Source organism: Gallus gallus, chromosome 3 (genome assembly GCF_016699485.2).
Source record: "Gallus gallus isolate bGalGal1 chromosome 3, bGalGal1.mat.broiler.GRCg7b, whole genome shotgun sequence".
Lineage (NCBI taxonomy): Eukaryota > Metazoa > Chordata > Aves > Galliformes > Phasianidae > Gallus > Gallus gallus.
In genome coordinates this window covers 3,306,088-3,322,393 of record NC_052534.1, presented here as the reverse complement: position 1 = coordinate 3,322,393, position 16,306 = coordinate 3,306,088, and the positions used below count along the sequence as shown (strand labels likewise).

At 54.0% G+C, this 16,306-nt stretch overlaps 1 protein-coding gene across 1 annotated transcript; it reads right to left on the bottom strand.

Moving 5' to 3' along the window:
* Positions 1-1,628: 1,628 nt before the first annotated feature.
* BCL2L11 (BCL2 like 11) lies at positions 1,629-11,259 on the bottom strand. The gene is made up of 4 exons (XM_025148907.3): positions 11,153-11,259; positions 10,623-10,968; positions 7,840-7,952; positions 1,629-4,782 (listed from the first exon to the last, which is right to left on the bottom strand). Exons 2-4 carry the CDS (start codon positions 10,957-10,959, stop codon positions 4,693-4,695), a joined length of 540 nt encoding a protein of 179 aa, XP_025004675.1. The 5' UTR covers positions 10,960-10,968; positions 11,153-11,259; the 3' UTR covers positions 1,629-4,692.
* Between the last annotated feature and the right edge of the window lie 5,047 nt (positions 11,260-16,306).

The following is a 16,306-nucleotide window of genomic DNA, read 5'->3' as shown; positions in this document are numbered from 1 at the left end:
CGTGACCAAGGCCCTGTTAGTTGGCTTGCAAAACTCATGGGATTTTCCCCAAAATGAGAGTCGAGATGTCAATCCCAGAGGGGTCAGGGCTGTCCCCAAAATCCTCCCCTAACATCCCAGTTCCGCCACACTCCTGAACTGGACCAAAAATCCCCAGGCAGATGGCGTGGCCTTGGCTGGGCAATACGGGCATTGTTGAGTTAAAGAAGCCTCTAAAATAGCACCTGAAACCTATAAACTTCCCTTTCAAGAACTTCTGTAATTTGAAACAAGCACAAGAAAAAAAAAATCCAGAAATTTGGTTGTTTGTCAGGGTCGGGGTGGGCTTTTGGTTTTCTTTAATGTATTTCAGCAAGAGCCTCTCACAGGGCAGGGGACCCTGGGCACGTTTCTCTCTGATTTATTCCTTCCCCACTTTCCTCCTTTCTTTCAGCTACCAGCATCACAGTGCTGAGCCAAAGCGTCCCGGCAGTGCGCAATGAGCAGTGGGGAAACGTGGTGGTTAAAGACAGCCTCCCAAGAGCCTGGCGGGATTGATGAGAGGTGGGGGATCTTTTATTATCATTATTGTTGTTTTCTGATTAATTATTTTTGTCCTTCTATCAGTATTTATCTTTTTATGGAGTGAAAAGCACTTTATAGGCTTTTGAAGAGTTGAGAAAAGGAGGTAGATGAAGGGGAATAGCAATATCTTGGAGACGATGGGTTGACGGTTGGAGTGGATGGTCATAGCTGTCTCTTCCAACTTGATTGTTCTACTGTCTTCAGAAGTAAGCCCTCCTTGACTCTGAACAGCTTAAAAACAAAACAAGACAAGACACAAACAAACAGGGAAGTGCAGCTGCCTCTGCAGAAACAAGCCCTGCTCTCGCCTCACCACCGTGACTCATGGCCAGAACCCAATTCCCAGCAAAAGGAGGTGTGCTAATCCTGAACGAGCTGCTTGGGTGCTGCATTCAGGGAGCAGATAACAGAGAGGTGTACATAGACACAGACCTGCATGCTTGGCTTCTTGTTTATGCCATCCTCTGCTGCTGAACTCCAGGAGCCCCACGATCACCTTGTGGCTGCTCCTTTTGTGCAGAGAGCCCCATACAAGTGAGTGCAGCAAAATAATTGTTCCAAACCACAGCTGATGCTATCAGTTATCTGCCAGCTATTATCTGTGGTGAAATAAAGGCAAAGTGAGCAATCACTTGGGTAGATAGCTCAGGGCAAGGAGCCATCCCATTCCCTTGTGCTCTTTCACCATCACCAGCTCCAAAGCGGATCTGGCCATAAAACACTGGGGCTCAGAATTGGGGACAGAAAAAGGAGGGAGGGCCAAGGCAAGGGAAAGCGGCATGGTGGCATCAATGAGCAGACAGTGAGGATGAATACAAAATAAAATAAATAAAAACCCTCCCAGAACTCAAGTAACTCACTAAGGAAGCCTTAACAGCCCAAGAAAAGAAGAAGAAAAAAAAAAAAGAATGAAAAAGCAAGCCCTGTAAAGCCCTACTGAATTAAATATATGAACAGATAAATGCCTTGCTCTTCTCACCTGCGGGCACCTAAAATCACCAACAATCTCCCAGCAGAGGGTGGATGCAGAAGCCCCCAAAGAAAGCACCACTCGTGACAAGTAGTCAAATAGTTGAAGGTTTTATTCATATAAAACTCATATTAAGAACATAAAAGATTGCATCTTAAAAAAAAAAAAAGATCTGCAATTATTTACAGCAGTATTGCACAAGTAAAGTGGCAATTACCCTGTCCAAAATTCATCAGTGCAAAACACAAGTAAGCCAGGGAAATTGCAATAAAAATGCTACATATGCTGGGTCCTATGAAACGAGTTAGTGATTAACTGGGACATCAGTGTGCACTCCGGTTGTACCTGATGCTACAGCTGGTCCGGGGTCTTGGCTGAGATGGAGGAGAATGTGGTTTTAAAGAAGAGAGGACCAAAACTGTGGTGGAGAAGCCAAACTTCCCCTGACTCTCCCTAATGCTGCAGTCTCGGAGATGCCTATATCCCTATGGGAGTGCAGGGCTTAGGCACTTCAATCATCTCCACACCGTGTTGGCTGTGCTGAATCCACCGGGCAGTGCTGGAAGGTCCATCGCTCACATGGTCCATCCACACCGCAGACCTGGGGCAGGAGGAGAGAGGGGCAGACAGAACCTTGACAGGAATTTAAATAAGCAGGAAATAAATAGACATCGTTTCTACAAGTTACAGCATGACAGAACAGTAGAGTGCATTGATTACACAGGGGCAGGGGGAAAAAATAATAAAGGGGGGAGGGAAGGAAATCTACAGTATTTACCAAGTTTAACTCTAAAAAATGTTTAGGAAAAAAACAGGATTTTTTGATTACTTATAAGCTGTACAAAACTTACATGAGAGAATGGAAAGAGAATACATTGCACGCAGATATTTGGCTCAGATGATGAAAATAATACGGTGTCCTATTCTAATAAATAGTCAGGTATTTACAGTTACCAACTGAGAAGCATAACGTGTGGCGTGAGACCATCCACCACCCCGGGGCTCTCTGCAACCACAGAACTTCATGGAATCGTTTTGGCAGAACAGAGAGCACAGGTGATGTGGGCTTAAAACGACCCAAATCCATTGGGTAACACTGCTGAAGTGATTTTAACTGCTGATTTAAAACCATCATTCTTCCTTATGGGGACATATAAAAGAAAAAATAAAAAAAAATAAACAATTCTCACAGCCCTACAGGGATGAAACCTGTTGGGTTTTTTTTTTTCTGTTTTTGTTTTTTTTTTGGAGCTACATTTTCCTCTGTCTGCCTTCTGGCTGGGAAGGCTGGATATGGAGCAGCCCAAGCCAGATGGTGCCAATCCCTTGCGTTCTTCCCCTTCTTTTTTGCCTCCGCAGCACAGGGCCAGGAGGACAGGGTAAAGTGCTGGGTGCTGGCCACCACTCTTTGGTGTGCTCCATTGGACGCAGGACCAGAAAAGCTAAACTTGCTCCACTCTCCTTCCAATGAGTGCAATCAGGGGCACCGCAGCCCCACGCCAACAGGTCATTGCCTCCCAGCTGGTGCAAAGAGGTCAGACTGTACACAGCTCTTCTAACACAGGAACACTGATCTTCACACAGTGGCACGCAGAACAGTTTCTCCTGACGTGCATATTGCAATGCGGTAGGAAAAACCGCTATCGTAGGGCCGGGTTTGCTTCTTCTTCTACGATGCTGGTGAAACCAGAAATAACTGCAGCATTTGAAAGGTGATTTTAGGACCATCCACACCAGCTGGAGGAAAGGGGACAGTTTTGAAGGTGAGAGGAGTATGTTCGTGCATAGAAACGCAGGCGGTCGAGGCAATGACGCGCCCCAAAAAGCACCTGCTGTGCAGAAGCCTCCTGTGTGAGATGAACCAGAGATGATGGCAAGGCCTCCATTGGCCAGGACACACACCCAAATGTTGACCTCCTCGAGCCACGTGGCAGGGTCTCCAGATGGGAGGAGAAACAGGGCATCATCCTGGCGCGTCAAACACCTGCTGAGGTCTTCCCAGGCAGGAGGAGATGTGCCACAAGGAGAAGATCGGCCCAAGGCGAGCAGGGTGCAGACCCCACGCTCCACGATGAGTTGATACCATCTGAACAGCATGCACAAGCAAGTCTGCGTCCTTCAGCGCTGCACGGCCCCTCATTCAGCTGGATCCCATCAAAGGAACCTTCGGGGTCTTCATCCCCTCACTCCTTGCCCGCAGACGGTGGACTCCTCCCATCACGCTGGTCCAGTTCAAACAGAGGATCCCAGAAAACATCCAGTGTGCCAAAAACCCTCTTGGGTTTAACAGCAACACGCTAGCCATGCCTTAGAACAGCTCCTGGAGTCGCACAGCAAGACCTGTCACTGGGTGCAAAACTGCAGTGGTTTGGGAACTGTTTCAACCTGCCTCCACAGACATCTTATTGCTGAATTACTCAGTCACCGATATTATATATTATAATATTATACAATACATAAGCATTTTCACACATCTTATAGAAAGAATTTCTAAAAAGGCAACCTGGTGGATTGTTTTTTGTTTGGTTGGTTGGTTGTGATATTTTGGACCCTGGGAATCTGACAGCTAAGTCTTGAAATTCAGAATTTAAAATAAAAATTGGGAAAAAAAACAAACAGTCAGCAGGAAATAGGCTATTTGCATGACGCAAACGAAGTTGGATTTGGGTAGCATTAGGTATTTACACGTAAAACAAGTGCTGATTAAAATCCCTCTGCCCTTCTTCCATCCTCATCCTCTTTGGCGGGCAGGAGGAGGCGGCAGCGCAGCGGCCGGGGCGTGTCGGACGCTCCCTGCAACACCTGCAGCACAAATAAGGCAGCTCTGCAGATCAGCTGGATCTGGAGGGTCTTGGGGCGTATCCAAGACGAGCCAACAGATTTCCAGAAGCGATGACCAAACATCGTCACTGAGGACTTTTCTCTGAGACAATTAAAAAACAATAATTAAAAAATGGAGAGAAACACAGTAAACACCACTCTCAGATAAAATCTAGCTTCGGAGCATCCCGGCAGGTCCACGTGGGAAATCCACCCTCCTCCAGCCACTGCATGCCCAGGCCAGGGGGGCAGCTTAGAAGCTCCAAGCTCCAGCATCAGCTCTTCTCCATTGGTTTCTGGAAGAAGCCATTGAGTCCCAGCAGCCCGCACAGCCGGCGTCACTGCATCCTCCAGATGAGGCGGATGATGTAATGCAGGAGGCGCAGAATGACAACCTGGGGGTTTCCAGCACGGTTATCCAAGAAACCCTAGGAGGGAAACGGGGCGGAAAGTAAGGAAGTGACTTGAATTCCCAGCTACCGTGAGTTGAACAACTCCTGCACGTGAGGAAGAAGGTGGCCCTGGCACCTTCCTCACTGCAACTCCGAGCTTTCTCCCTACTGCTGCCACTATGAGGAAAGGTCTACATTTACCTACTGAGCTTGCTTCAAGGAGTTCAAGACAGATAAGACCACAAAGTTTGCCCCAGGGGGTGGCCAAAATGCACTGATTCTAGTTATTTGCCACTGCCAAGGGGATGCAGAGGGAAAAAGCACAAAAACAAAATCAAGAGAACTCAACAACATCAAGCGCCTCAGTACTGGACGAGCCACCGCTGGCATCCCAGCCAGCACCAAACCAAAACTGCTGCAAGATGAGCAGTTCCCTGTCCCCAGCCTCAGGGATTAGTATTTCCCCCCAGCACATTCATAAAATGGGCTCAATTCAAGTTCACTGAAGCCAACTCAAGATTTCTTCTGAGCAGGAGATAATCCAACACAAATAGGGCAAATACCCCAATGCCTTCAAGCAAGGCTGAGCACACAGTTCTCAGCTCTTGCTAACACTGGAAACTGTGAGATTTCACAAACTAGAAATCACGCATTTTATGGTTTTACCAAGAAGTAAACCCAGCCTCCTTTCATGTTGGCTTTCGATGAAAAGCTTTATAGTCCTCAGTGGGCCAAAGCTGCCTCCTCCCTGCCACATCTGCTGTGAATGCTCAGACAGGACATCACGCCGACTCCCTCACCTGGGTGTGGGATGCACATAACGCTGCTTGAGGCCGCAATGTGGAAGCAAGCAGTAAGCCCTGCTAGGAGAAGCTGGGACGTAATAACAATAATACAAAACCCAACTAGAAATGAAGACCCCACAGTAGGAAGAGCAGTGGCAGGAGAGGCAGGTTCCCACTGATGGTGGTGGCCATGGCTTCAGCTCTGATGGCTCAGGGTGCAGCCACTGCAGCAGAGCACTCCTTTGAGCACAGGATCAGTATTTCACAGCAACATTCAAAGAGCATTTACTTTTGGGTCCTTTTTCCCTCCCCAGCCCCAGCAGCAAAACAGAAGTCCCAGCACCACCACCTCTAGTTTCCCACGCTGTCAGAGCATGGTGCAGTTTGGGCTATATTTAGTGCTGCAGAACCATGTCTGTACATGCCCTGCAGGGAGAAATCATGCTGCTAACACCGATATGCAAACTCCTCTCGCAGGCACAGGGGCACACAGAGTGCACTGTCCCCCCCAGAGGATGCTCAAGCATTCCACAGCCAGGTGGAGAAGGGTGAGCAGCACATTTTCAGCTCACCATGCATCCGCTGTGCGTGGAGCTGGGTTTCCAGGCAGGAGAGCACAGCAGCCACTCCCGCTTGCTCAACCTCTTTGTCAAGGGGGATTGATGCTGAATTACCCAATTCCCTGTGTTGTTTTTGCCCTGGGGAGCTTTTAAGGGGAGACAGAACACAGCCAGGCTGCTTTTGGGGACCCCATGCTGGCGTCCCAGCCAGGCCCTTGTCCCCAGGGCCTCCAGCTGGGCACACTGGGGCAGAGGAGCAGTGCCGACCCGTCCGACAGCCCCGACCTGTCTGGCAAGCACCGTTTTGGCACTGCTGATCTCCCCATTTCCACCCGTGCTCAAAGGGCAAACCCAAATGAACCCGCTGCGAATGGAGGGTGATGGCAACAAGGGCTGCCAGCAAAACCTCATGTTTACCCCCTTCCCTGGTGCTGTGCTGCCAATTCAGCTCTGCAAGCATGAGCTTCTTTAGCAGCAAGCTACTCACAGAAGGAAAAGGCAACTTTTCAGGGAGCAATAGCCAAGCACACTGGGGACAATAAATCCACAGCAATTACTTAAATGCTCTGAAAGCCGTTTGGTTCTGGATGCAACAGACAAGAGGAATTCATCAGACTAATTAAGCCTGCGGGAAGCGATACTACTTTGCCCTTACACTCTCCAACAAGCCCTGCTGCAACCCTCACCCACGTGCACAGCAGGGAAGGAAAACAAGAGCAAATCCACAAGGGAAGCTGCTGACTCCAGAGCAGGGGAAAAACTCATGAACTCAAAAAGAATGAGCTGGTAAGAGAGCAGAAGCAAGAGTGCCTGTGGGGCAGCACCAGGACAGGCACCCATTCTGGGGAGAGCTTCTGCCGTGCAGACTCTGGACACAGTGAGGAAGTGACTCATGAGCTGGGGGGATGAATAAAGATGTGGGCAGTCAGCACATCATCACCAACATCTCCTGCCTCCTCTTCCCACAGGTAAGCCAAGGGAAGGGGAGATGGACTAGAAACCACATGTACAAACATGCAGTTATGAACAATGGATGGGAGGCAAGTTATCAGCTATCACTGCTCTTCTGATAATTGCTGTTACTTCATCTCTTTGTGTGTGTCAGTACCACTCATTTTTGTTGCGCCACTTCAAGGTGAGACTTTACAGCCTTACAGATCTAGTGGGCACAGTGGTGATGGGTCAGTGGTTGGCCTGGATGATCCAAATGGTCTCCTCCAACCTTAGTGATTCTGTGAAACACACAATTTTTAGAAGAGCTTTTGCTCTTTCTAGCTTCTAGGAGAAATAAGCTACCAGAGCAGGTTCATCCCTGTTGCTATACTTTGATACCGGTGACCCTTCATAGCAGCAACTCCCTTACAACGGTGGTGCTGGTACCCAAGAGCTGCCAGCCATTCAGCACGGCGCCTTCCAATGCCACTCCAACAACACACAGCTACACCTGAGCTCTGCTTGCCTTACGTGGTTCCCTCCTTATCACCAGTTCAGTGCTAACCCAGAGACAGATGGTGCTTTGCAGTACCATGAATGAAGCCACGATACCCGAAAATCTCCGGTCCCAACTCGAAAGGTGATGCTGAGTATATTTAATGACGCGGCGGCAGCAGACGACAGCCACCCGCGCATCCTTTTCTACATTTGAGTGAGCAAAACACTTGCCACAGAGCTAGTTTCCAGATATGATTAAGCTTTTCCCTTTTAGAGACTGTGCGTAAAGAAATGGAAAGTAAAAATAAGAAAATTACCCTTCTTGGACAATAGGAGGCATTGAATTCATCCCCGATGCGCCGCAGCTCCTGTGCAATCCATATTTCTGGTTGTATTTCTTCTGCAAGCGAGTGAGATCGCCACCTGGAAGCTGCACAGAGCAAAAACAGAGCGTTGGAAACAGGAACGACTCAAAAAGCAAATGCTCCATTAAACCTGGGAAGAACGCATCTGAGACTCGCTGTGTGATGCGTGCACTGCAGGCTTGTACCAGTAGTGGTTCTGTGTTATTATTAGGCTTTTTTTCGTTATTATATCAGCAGCTTCTTCCGTAGCAAAATCTTACTTTCCCCTTTTCTAAACGTAATGATTTCTCACAGCGCAAAGTAGCAACTCCGTCTCTAACCTTAAAAAACCTCAGTCCTCATAATCTGATCTAATTCTCACATTTCTTCCCCCAGCAGCGGAGGCATCCAACGAGACAAGGAGCGCGGCTGTTTCTGCTGCACTAAGAAGAAAGCCACAATTGGACACAGTGCACTCAGAGCAAACTTGAGGACTTTTCATCCCCACGATGGGGCTGGAAGGTTCTGCTCTTCAATATTATGTTCCAGCACTTCAGCAGAAAGTAAACCAGGCACAAGAAAACAGCACTGGCTTATAAAGGAGGAAAAAAAAAAAAAAAAAGAGCTAACGTATCACTTATGCTGAATATACAGCACCAAGCCCTTCAGTCTCCATTTTAAGTTCCTGAGCACATGATAAAAACCACGGGTACAAGCCACCAAATATTGGAGGGGAAATGAGCAACCCCCGGTGCAGCACCTGTGCCCCCCTCCTGCCAAGGAAAGCTCAGATTTGAGCAAGAAACACAGCCTAAACATTAAAAAAAAAAGGTAATAAAAAAAATAGGAAACAAAACAACACACACACACCCCTCAAGAAAAAAAAAAACAGCACACAAAACAAAACAGAGCATTTCACAAACTTGGCACCCAAGCTCCAAAGGACTCGTGAGGGAATACAAATAGCTTCCAATCTCTAAATATTCAAAGGATTAGTAGGGCAGTAAGAAAATAAATAAATAAAAAATATTAAATAAGGAGTCTGGCTCCGACCCGACTGGAAAATGTCTTTCTGAGCCAAGCTGACACAGCTTGGCTCGGGGAGCTGTTTTGTTTTCACACTGTAGTAGCGCAGGAGCGGTGCCCGCTGCCTTCCCGGGACAGCCCCGCGCTGTTTCTTCCCCTGGTCACTGAATGAACTGCAGCACGAGAGCAGAGCCCACGCGGGAGCCCAACAGCACCACGCGGGACACGGCACGGCCACGACCCGCAGCACGGCCCGCCCGCCGGGACGCGTGGCTGAGAGTGAAATCGGGCTGAGGTTTTCAGAAAGGACTTTCTGCGGCGCTGCCGGATCGCAATATCAAAAGCGTCCAGTCATAATGGCAGAGAGGTAGAGGAACTCTCCGAGCGTGGCCACAGTCATAGCGGGAGCCGGTGCTGCCCCAGGGCAGGCAGCCCCCCTCTGTGTGAGCCACGGATGGGTGCTCTGCACGCCTCCAGGCTGCCCCAACGCTGGGACTGCGGCCGCCAGACGGCTGTAATGAGTAATTCAGGCTGCTGGGGATGGGGCCATCAATAGAGCGGGACCGTAGGTGGTGGGTGCCCCACCCTTGGGGACACGTGAGGTCTGAGCATCTCTGCTCGCTGCAGGGCAGTTGGACCTGGTGGCCTTGATGGTCCCATCCAACCTCCTCTAATTGTGCCAAAGCGAAGTCTGTAGCCCGAAGCCCAGGAGGCGTCTGCCAAGTTTCACTGCCCAATGTCACCCAGGGAGCAGGAGCTGCCACCTCCACCCAGCACCCACACCCAGGCGCAGCCCTGAGAAACAGCGTGGCACAGGGATGATGCACGGCCCAGCAAAGCAACGCAGCCGTGCCCACACTCACAGGTGGAAACCAAACCACCTTCCAGGCTTCGTAATGCAAATCCCCTCCAACACAACCACAGGCCAGGCAGGCAGAGAGGAGCACCCAGCCCGTACCACACCAACACACACACCTCCACCTTCTCGCTTCAAGGCTTTCCCTGCTGCACCCAGAGGATTTCCCCCTTTTCCATGCAAGGCTGAGACGAAACCGCTCCTTTCCCCTCCGTGCCTCACCCGAAACCAGCAAGGACTTAAGAGCAGCGGGGCCGTGCAGCTCACAAACACGTATGCACGCACGCACACACACACAAACAGCCGCCTCCCCCGACTCGCTGCCGGGCGATGGAAGCGCACACTGCGCAGGAGAGCACAGCGACGTCCCGCAGGCACGGGGAGCGCTCACCCGCAGGGCGCTGCCTGCCCCGCGCAAGCAAACCCACGGGTCGGCTCCCACCGAGAGCCAAACATCCGCCGGAGATTCCTCGGGCAGCAGCAGACAGCTGCCTGCGGGGCTCGGGTGACATTCTTCGGGCACTCCCACGGGCAGGCCGCCCCCAAGCACGGCACGGCGCGGCTTTCCGTGCCCGCAAAGCGCAGCGCGCCCCAGGCGGAGCGGCGGGCGCCGTCCGGGCGGTGCCACGCGAGCGCTCGTTGTGAAACTCGCAGCAAGCCGTAAGGACGGCGGTAAGGTCAGAAAACCTTTCCTAGGGGCACGTCGCAGTCAGCGCTGCAGCTGTAACCACAGACCTTCACCAAGAGGGAAAAAAAAAAAAACAACAACCAAAGCAAACAGCACCGCGCGGCCAGACGCGCCCGGCCGGCCGCCATCCCCGCAGCGCTACCTGCCAGCCGCCGCCCGCCCCGCGCCGCCCCGCCCGGCACTCACCCATGGCGCTCAGGTAGTGGCTGACGGCCTGGCACGGCGGGCTGGGGGTCTGCGTGGCCTTATCGCAGCTCATGGGCGCGGGGCTGCGCTCGGCCTCGAAGGAGAAGTACCCGCTGGAGGAGCGCGGCAGCAGCGGGGACCTCCGCACGAAGAAGAAGAGCGGCGAGCGGATGGCGAACGGGCCGGGGCTGCCGGGCGAGGCGGGCCGGGCGGCGCCGGGCAGCGCGGCGGGGGCTCCGGGCCGCAGCGGGACGGCCGGGCCCGGCCCCTCTCCCGGCGGCAGCCGCCCGGCCCGGCGGTCGCGGGGCGCCTTCGCCTCGGGGGGCTGCTTGGCCATGGGCTGCGCCTGCGGGCGGAGCGGAGCGCTGAGCGGCGGGAGCCGGCCCTGCCCGCCCCTTCCTCCTCCTTCTCCTCCTCCTCCCGCCGCCGCTCCCCGCCCGGCCCCATTGTTCTGCCCGCGGCCCCGCGCCGCCCGCCCCGCGCCCCTCTCCCCTCCCGCCGCCCCCCGCCCTCCCTCCCGGTCCGCTCACGGTGCCGCCGGCGGAGTCGCGGAGGCGAGAAGGGGCGGCAGGCGGGCGGGCGGCGGGAGGCGGCTGCCGGCGGCCCTGTGCGCGGCGCCCGCAGCCTCCGCCTCCTCCCGCGGCCCCGCCCCGCCCCGTGTTTACCACCGCGCGGACCGCCCCGCCGCGCCCCGCCCCGCTCACCTCCGCTGCCCTCCGCCGGGAGCGCGCGCGGCCCCGCAGCCTCCGTGCGCACTGCGCGCACGTGCGGGCACGCGGCTTCGGGCGCGCGCGCACTGCTGGACGTCCGCGCCGCGCGCGGGGATCTCTGCGCGCACACAGCGTTACACCGTGCACAGCGAAGTCATGGGGGTGGGAAAGACCGCTACGATCACCCAGTCCAACCCCAGCCCACCCCACCTTGCCCACTGCCCACGTCCCGCAGTGCCACATCCCCACGGCTCTGGGACACCTCAAGGGATGGTGACCCCACCACTCCCTGGGCAGCTGTGCCGCTGCCTCACCGCTCTTTGGGAGAAGGAATTGTTCCTAACAGCCAACCTGAACCTCCCCTGGCACAACGTCAGGCCATCCCCTCTCGTCCTATGGCTGTTCCCTGGGAGCAGAGGCCGACCCCACCTCACACAGCCTCCTTTCAGGTCATTGCAGAGAGCCAGGAGGTCTCCCCTGAGCCTCCTCTTCTCCAGACCGAACAGCCCCGCTTCCCTCAGCCGCTCCCCATCACACTGTGCTCCAGAGCCCTCACAGCTCCGCTGCCCTTCTCTGGACACGCTCCAGGCCCTCAGTGTCTTTCTCGCAGTGAGGGCCCAGCACTGAGCGCAGCACTCGAGGTGCGGCCTCAGCAGTGCCAGTGCGGAGGGACGGTCACCTCCCGCTCCTGCTGGCCGCACTCCCGCTGACACACGCCGGGGTGCCGTTGGCCTTCTTGGCCGCCTGGGCACACTGCTGGCTCGCGTTCAGCCGGCTGTCAGCTAACAGCCCCGCAGCCTTTACCTCCGCACAGCTTGCCAGCCACTGCCCCGAGGCTGCAGCGCTGCGTGGGGCTGCTGTGGCCAAAGCGCAGCACCCGGCACTTGGGCTTGGTGAATTGCATCCCTTTGGGCTCAGCCCATCCATCCAGGCTGTCCAGATCCCTCTGTGGGGCCTTCTGTTCCCAGGCAAATCAACACTTCCCTCCAACTTGGTGTCATCTACACAATTACTGAGAGTGCATGCAATCCCCTCATCCAGATCATCAATAAAGATATTAAACAGGACCAGCCCCAGTGCCAGCCCCTGGGGAGCACCACTTCTGACCAGCTGCCAGCAGGTTGTAACTCCATTTGCCACCACCTTCCAGGCCTGGCCCTCAGAGTACAGCTGTCCAAACCACGGGCTGTAGCTCCAGCAGGAGAATAATGTGGGAGACAGAAGTAAAGGCTTTGCTAAAGTCCAGATAGACCGCATCAGCAGTAGTTTCCCTCATCCTCTCCCTCATCCACCAGGCGGGTCACCACACACACACCGTTATACCCACTGGGATGGAACCGGGCTGCTCGCTGTGGCTCACGCTGGGGCTAGAAGGTGAGGGGAGCAGCAGTATTTCCAAGCAGCACTGGAACATGAAGCACTGACCCCTCCACCCCTTGGGGAGCTGAAGTTTCCTCTTCTGAAAGACAAGGGAAAAGACCCTTGGGGAAATTCACTGGAAAGGGTGTTAGGGAATAGCACAGCCGGCACGGCCGCGCAGGGTCTGGGTGGGAAGGGAGCGGCTGCGGCAGGCACGGCACCAGTCAGACGCTTCTGCTATTTTCTCCCCACAGATCACTTTGGTTTCTGTGTGGGTGGCTCACGCGCACAGAGGTTCGAGGGTAAACGTCTCACAAGAACAGGATGTCCTTTGCACCCAGACCGCATCTTGGTGCGTTTTGGGGGTCAGCGAGTGTCCACGTCCCAGCGTTCTCCCAAGGACTGCCCTCCTTCCCGCACACCTCAGCCCCGTGAAACACAACAGCCGTGTGGATGGAACCCGCCTCAAGGCTGCAGGATGGGCGCAGCCCCGCGAGCACCTCAACACGGGTGGTGGCACTGCTGGCTGATGGGGTGGGCTGCGATGGGCTTAATTCTGCTCCACCCTGGAATGGAAAAAGATGACTTCTGCTCCTCCAGCCCGTTGTGATAAATGGTATTTCACACAAAGCCGGCAGATGTAATCAGTTTAAGCCAGATGCCTGAAGTACGAGCCTTTATCTGAATGGGTTTAGGAGCCTGACCTTTACGGGGCACGCTTTGTGCAAAATGCTGCCATTTTTCAGCCCTCCAGGCGCACACAGACAAAGCTGTTTGTGAATCGTCTGAGGAGCCCCAGAGGTGGCAGGGGGTGAGGGAAAAAGAGGGAGATTCTTATCTGGGGGTAGGAGGAAGAGTGGTGCTGCTCGGGCTGCAGCCGCCCTGTGCCCAGCGGCAGCAAGACACAGACACGGGGATAGCAGCAGCTGTGGGACACACACAGGGCACTGGCATCTGCTCTCAAAATAACCCCCAAGGACTGAGGATGTGCACGGTGTGGGATGGCGATGCAACCCCCAAGCAGGCACGCACCCACAGTGGGACAGGCTGGCAGCACCCCAGGTGACATTAGTGCTGTATCTCTATGGGATTGCTGCTATATTACCGTGCATCCATCTCATCAGGGAGCTGCCTACAGCTTCTGTCTTTGTAATTTGTTTCTTCTCTTGATGCAATTGAAAAATCTGGTGTTTGACATGACATGGTGGGGAATGTTGCTCGCACCAAGCAGGTGCATGGTGACAGTTGGCCACCAAGCCAGCAGGGGACATGGCACAAACACATGCCAGCCCCCCCAGGGGCCCTGCCTCCCTGTGGGCACCATGGCACAGAGCAAAAACTGAGCAAAGTTGGGTTTTCTGTAGAAGAAAGAGCAAGCCACCCACGCGCCAGGAAATCTCTCCTCTGGGTGTGGGTGGTGGGGGCCCCAAGATGAGCTATCTCTAAAGGGCAACTCTGGGGATACCTAGAGATCGGCATCGGCGTGGATTCGGCGCGCACAGGAGGAAACATCAGCCTCAGCAGCTGGGGGTTGGGTTTTTTCTTTTCTGTTTTTTTTTTTCCCTCAAAGCTCTTTTTTAGTAGCTCATGTTCAAGGTGGTTAGAAAACAGGACCCCCCCCCTCCCCCCGCATCACCGTGCTCACACAGCCTGGGATGCTTTTACCCTTTTCAGTGGGAAATACCACGGGTAGCAGCAGCCCAGGCCCAGCCCTGCGCAGCGTGGGCAGCACCCCCAGCTGTCCACAGCAGCTGTGCACCCCTCGGCCCCTCACCACCCTACGGCCGTTGGAATCTAGGAGCCTAGGATGGGGAAATCACAGCCAGCGCCTCCCCCCAGCTGAAAGCCAGGGCAGATTGCAGCTCGCCTCTACCGGCTGTAGAGAACAATGTGAAACTCCTACACCCACGCGAGCAGGCAGAGGCTCTGGCACCGCAGGCACGGCCCTGACATTTGGGTTCTGGAGGCTTGGGTGCAGCTGCTGGGGCCACACCTGTGCTCTCTTGGGAGGGAGCACACATGGGTCATGCACCTGAACGCCCCAGCCATGCCATTAGCACACGAAGGTGGGGAGAGGGTAGTGAACGTGGTTGGGTAAAATTTGGGTATCCCCAGGCCCTATTCCACACTCAAGAAGCACCGTAGGTTGCGCTATGAGCTGACGTATGAAATGAAACGAGCTCCTGCAGCTGGCGGAGATCTGTGCCTGGCCAGGGAACAGCTGGCTCCAGCTCTGCACGTAAGAAAATTCAACGGAGGAGGAGGAAAAAATCCCCAGTGCCGGGTGTTTATGTTTCAACCCTGCTCCAGCTGATGCGCTCCAGCTGACGGAGCCAGCCGGCTGTTTGGGATCAAACCCGGAGGCTTTCCCCACACCACGCCAGGGAGAGTGGGACCAGCAGGCAGAGCACAGCAGGGGCCAGGGAGCGTGTGCCAGCAGTGTGCAGCAGGGCTGGGTGCTCTGAGAGGAGAGCAGCACTCCACACGTGGCACAGAGCCGCGGGGCTCTCCAGAGCTGGGAGAGGAAGATAAACAAGGAGGGAATTACCAAAGATGACACATGTGCTGTGGCCAGTGCCCCTCCCGCCAACACAGGCTTTCCTACAGTGCAATTTGATTTATCAAAACAACAGGACGAGCGTTTCTCAGTACCTCTACAAGCAAAAGCAGCCTGCAATTTCAGCTCGCTGCGCCGCTGCCTTTCCCACTGCAGTTGTGGCCAAAATGATGTCTCAGAATAGCAAGCCCTACGAAAAACAACCTCTACCTCCCCGTTGGTGGCAAGTCTCAGCTCGTGAGCTGACTATCCCTGCCCTCTTCTCAGCGTCCAGGTGATGTGCTGGGCAGCCCGTGCTCAGTTTACCTATCCAACCACGGGATGATTTCCAAGTTTAACAACTTGAGGAGAATTGTCTACTGGAAAAAAAACAAAATACCCCTTGAACACATTAAGAACAGGGAAATTTATGAAAATCTGTTGTTTGTCTCCCTCCTGTGGAGGGATGCACTACATAAATAACACCCTCACCGTACCTGGGGCTAATCCTGCACCTCTCCAAAATAGCTGGGGGAAGTGGTGTTTGCAGGCTGCTCTACTGGGGCTGGCAGGAGGAAAGCTGGGTGAGTGCCCAAGCAGAGCTCCAACCTACACCTCACTTGCTGCTGGATGCTCCCAGAGGGCAGGATCAGGCTTTTAGAAAGCAAACAGCCCTGAAAGCAGCTTGGGGCAGCTGTACCCTTGGCACTTCTGCTGGAGGAAGGTCCCTTTAAAAAGTAATCTTAGGGAAGAGGAAGGAACAGGCAAATTACTGGTGAGACTTCGCTTGAATTCTTTTTTGTTTTTCAAAGTCAGCCTTTGGCAAGTCAGGCATGGTGAGCCAAAGCAGCCCCTTCTTTTAAGGTCTGAGCTTCTAAAATAACACTGTCATTTCTGCACGCAGAATCCTGAGCTACTCCCCCCTATCTAAAAGCTTTAAAGTAGCCTCCACTCTGCTGCTAAAGCATCTTTTTCCCATCCTCGAGGTAAGCCCAGGCAGGCTGACAGTGTGAACACCGGGATCTTTGCATGATGCACCCATGTTGAGCACTGAGACAGGCAGGCAGCATTGCTGCCTC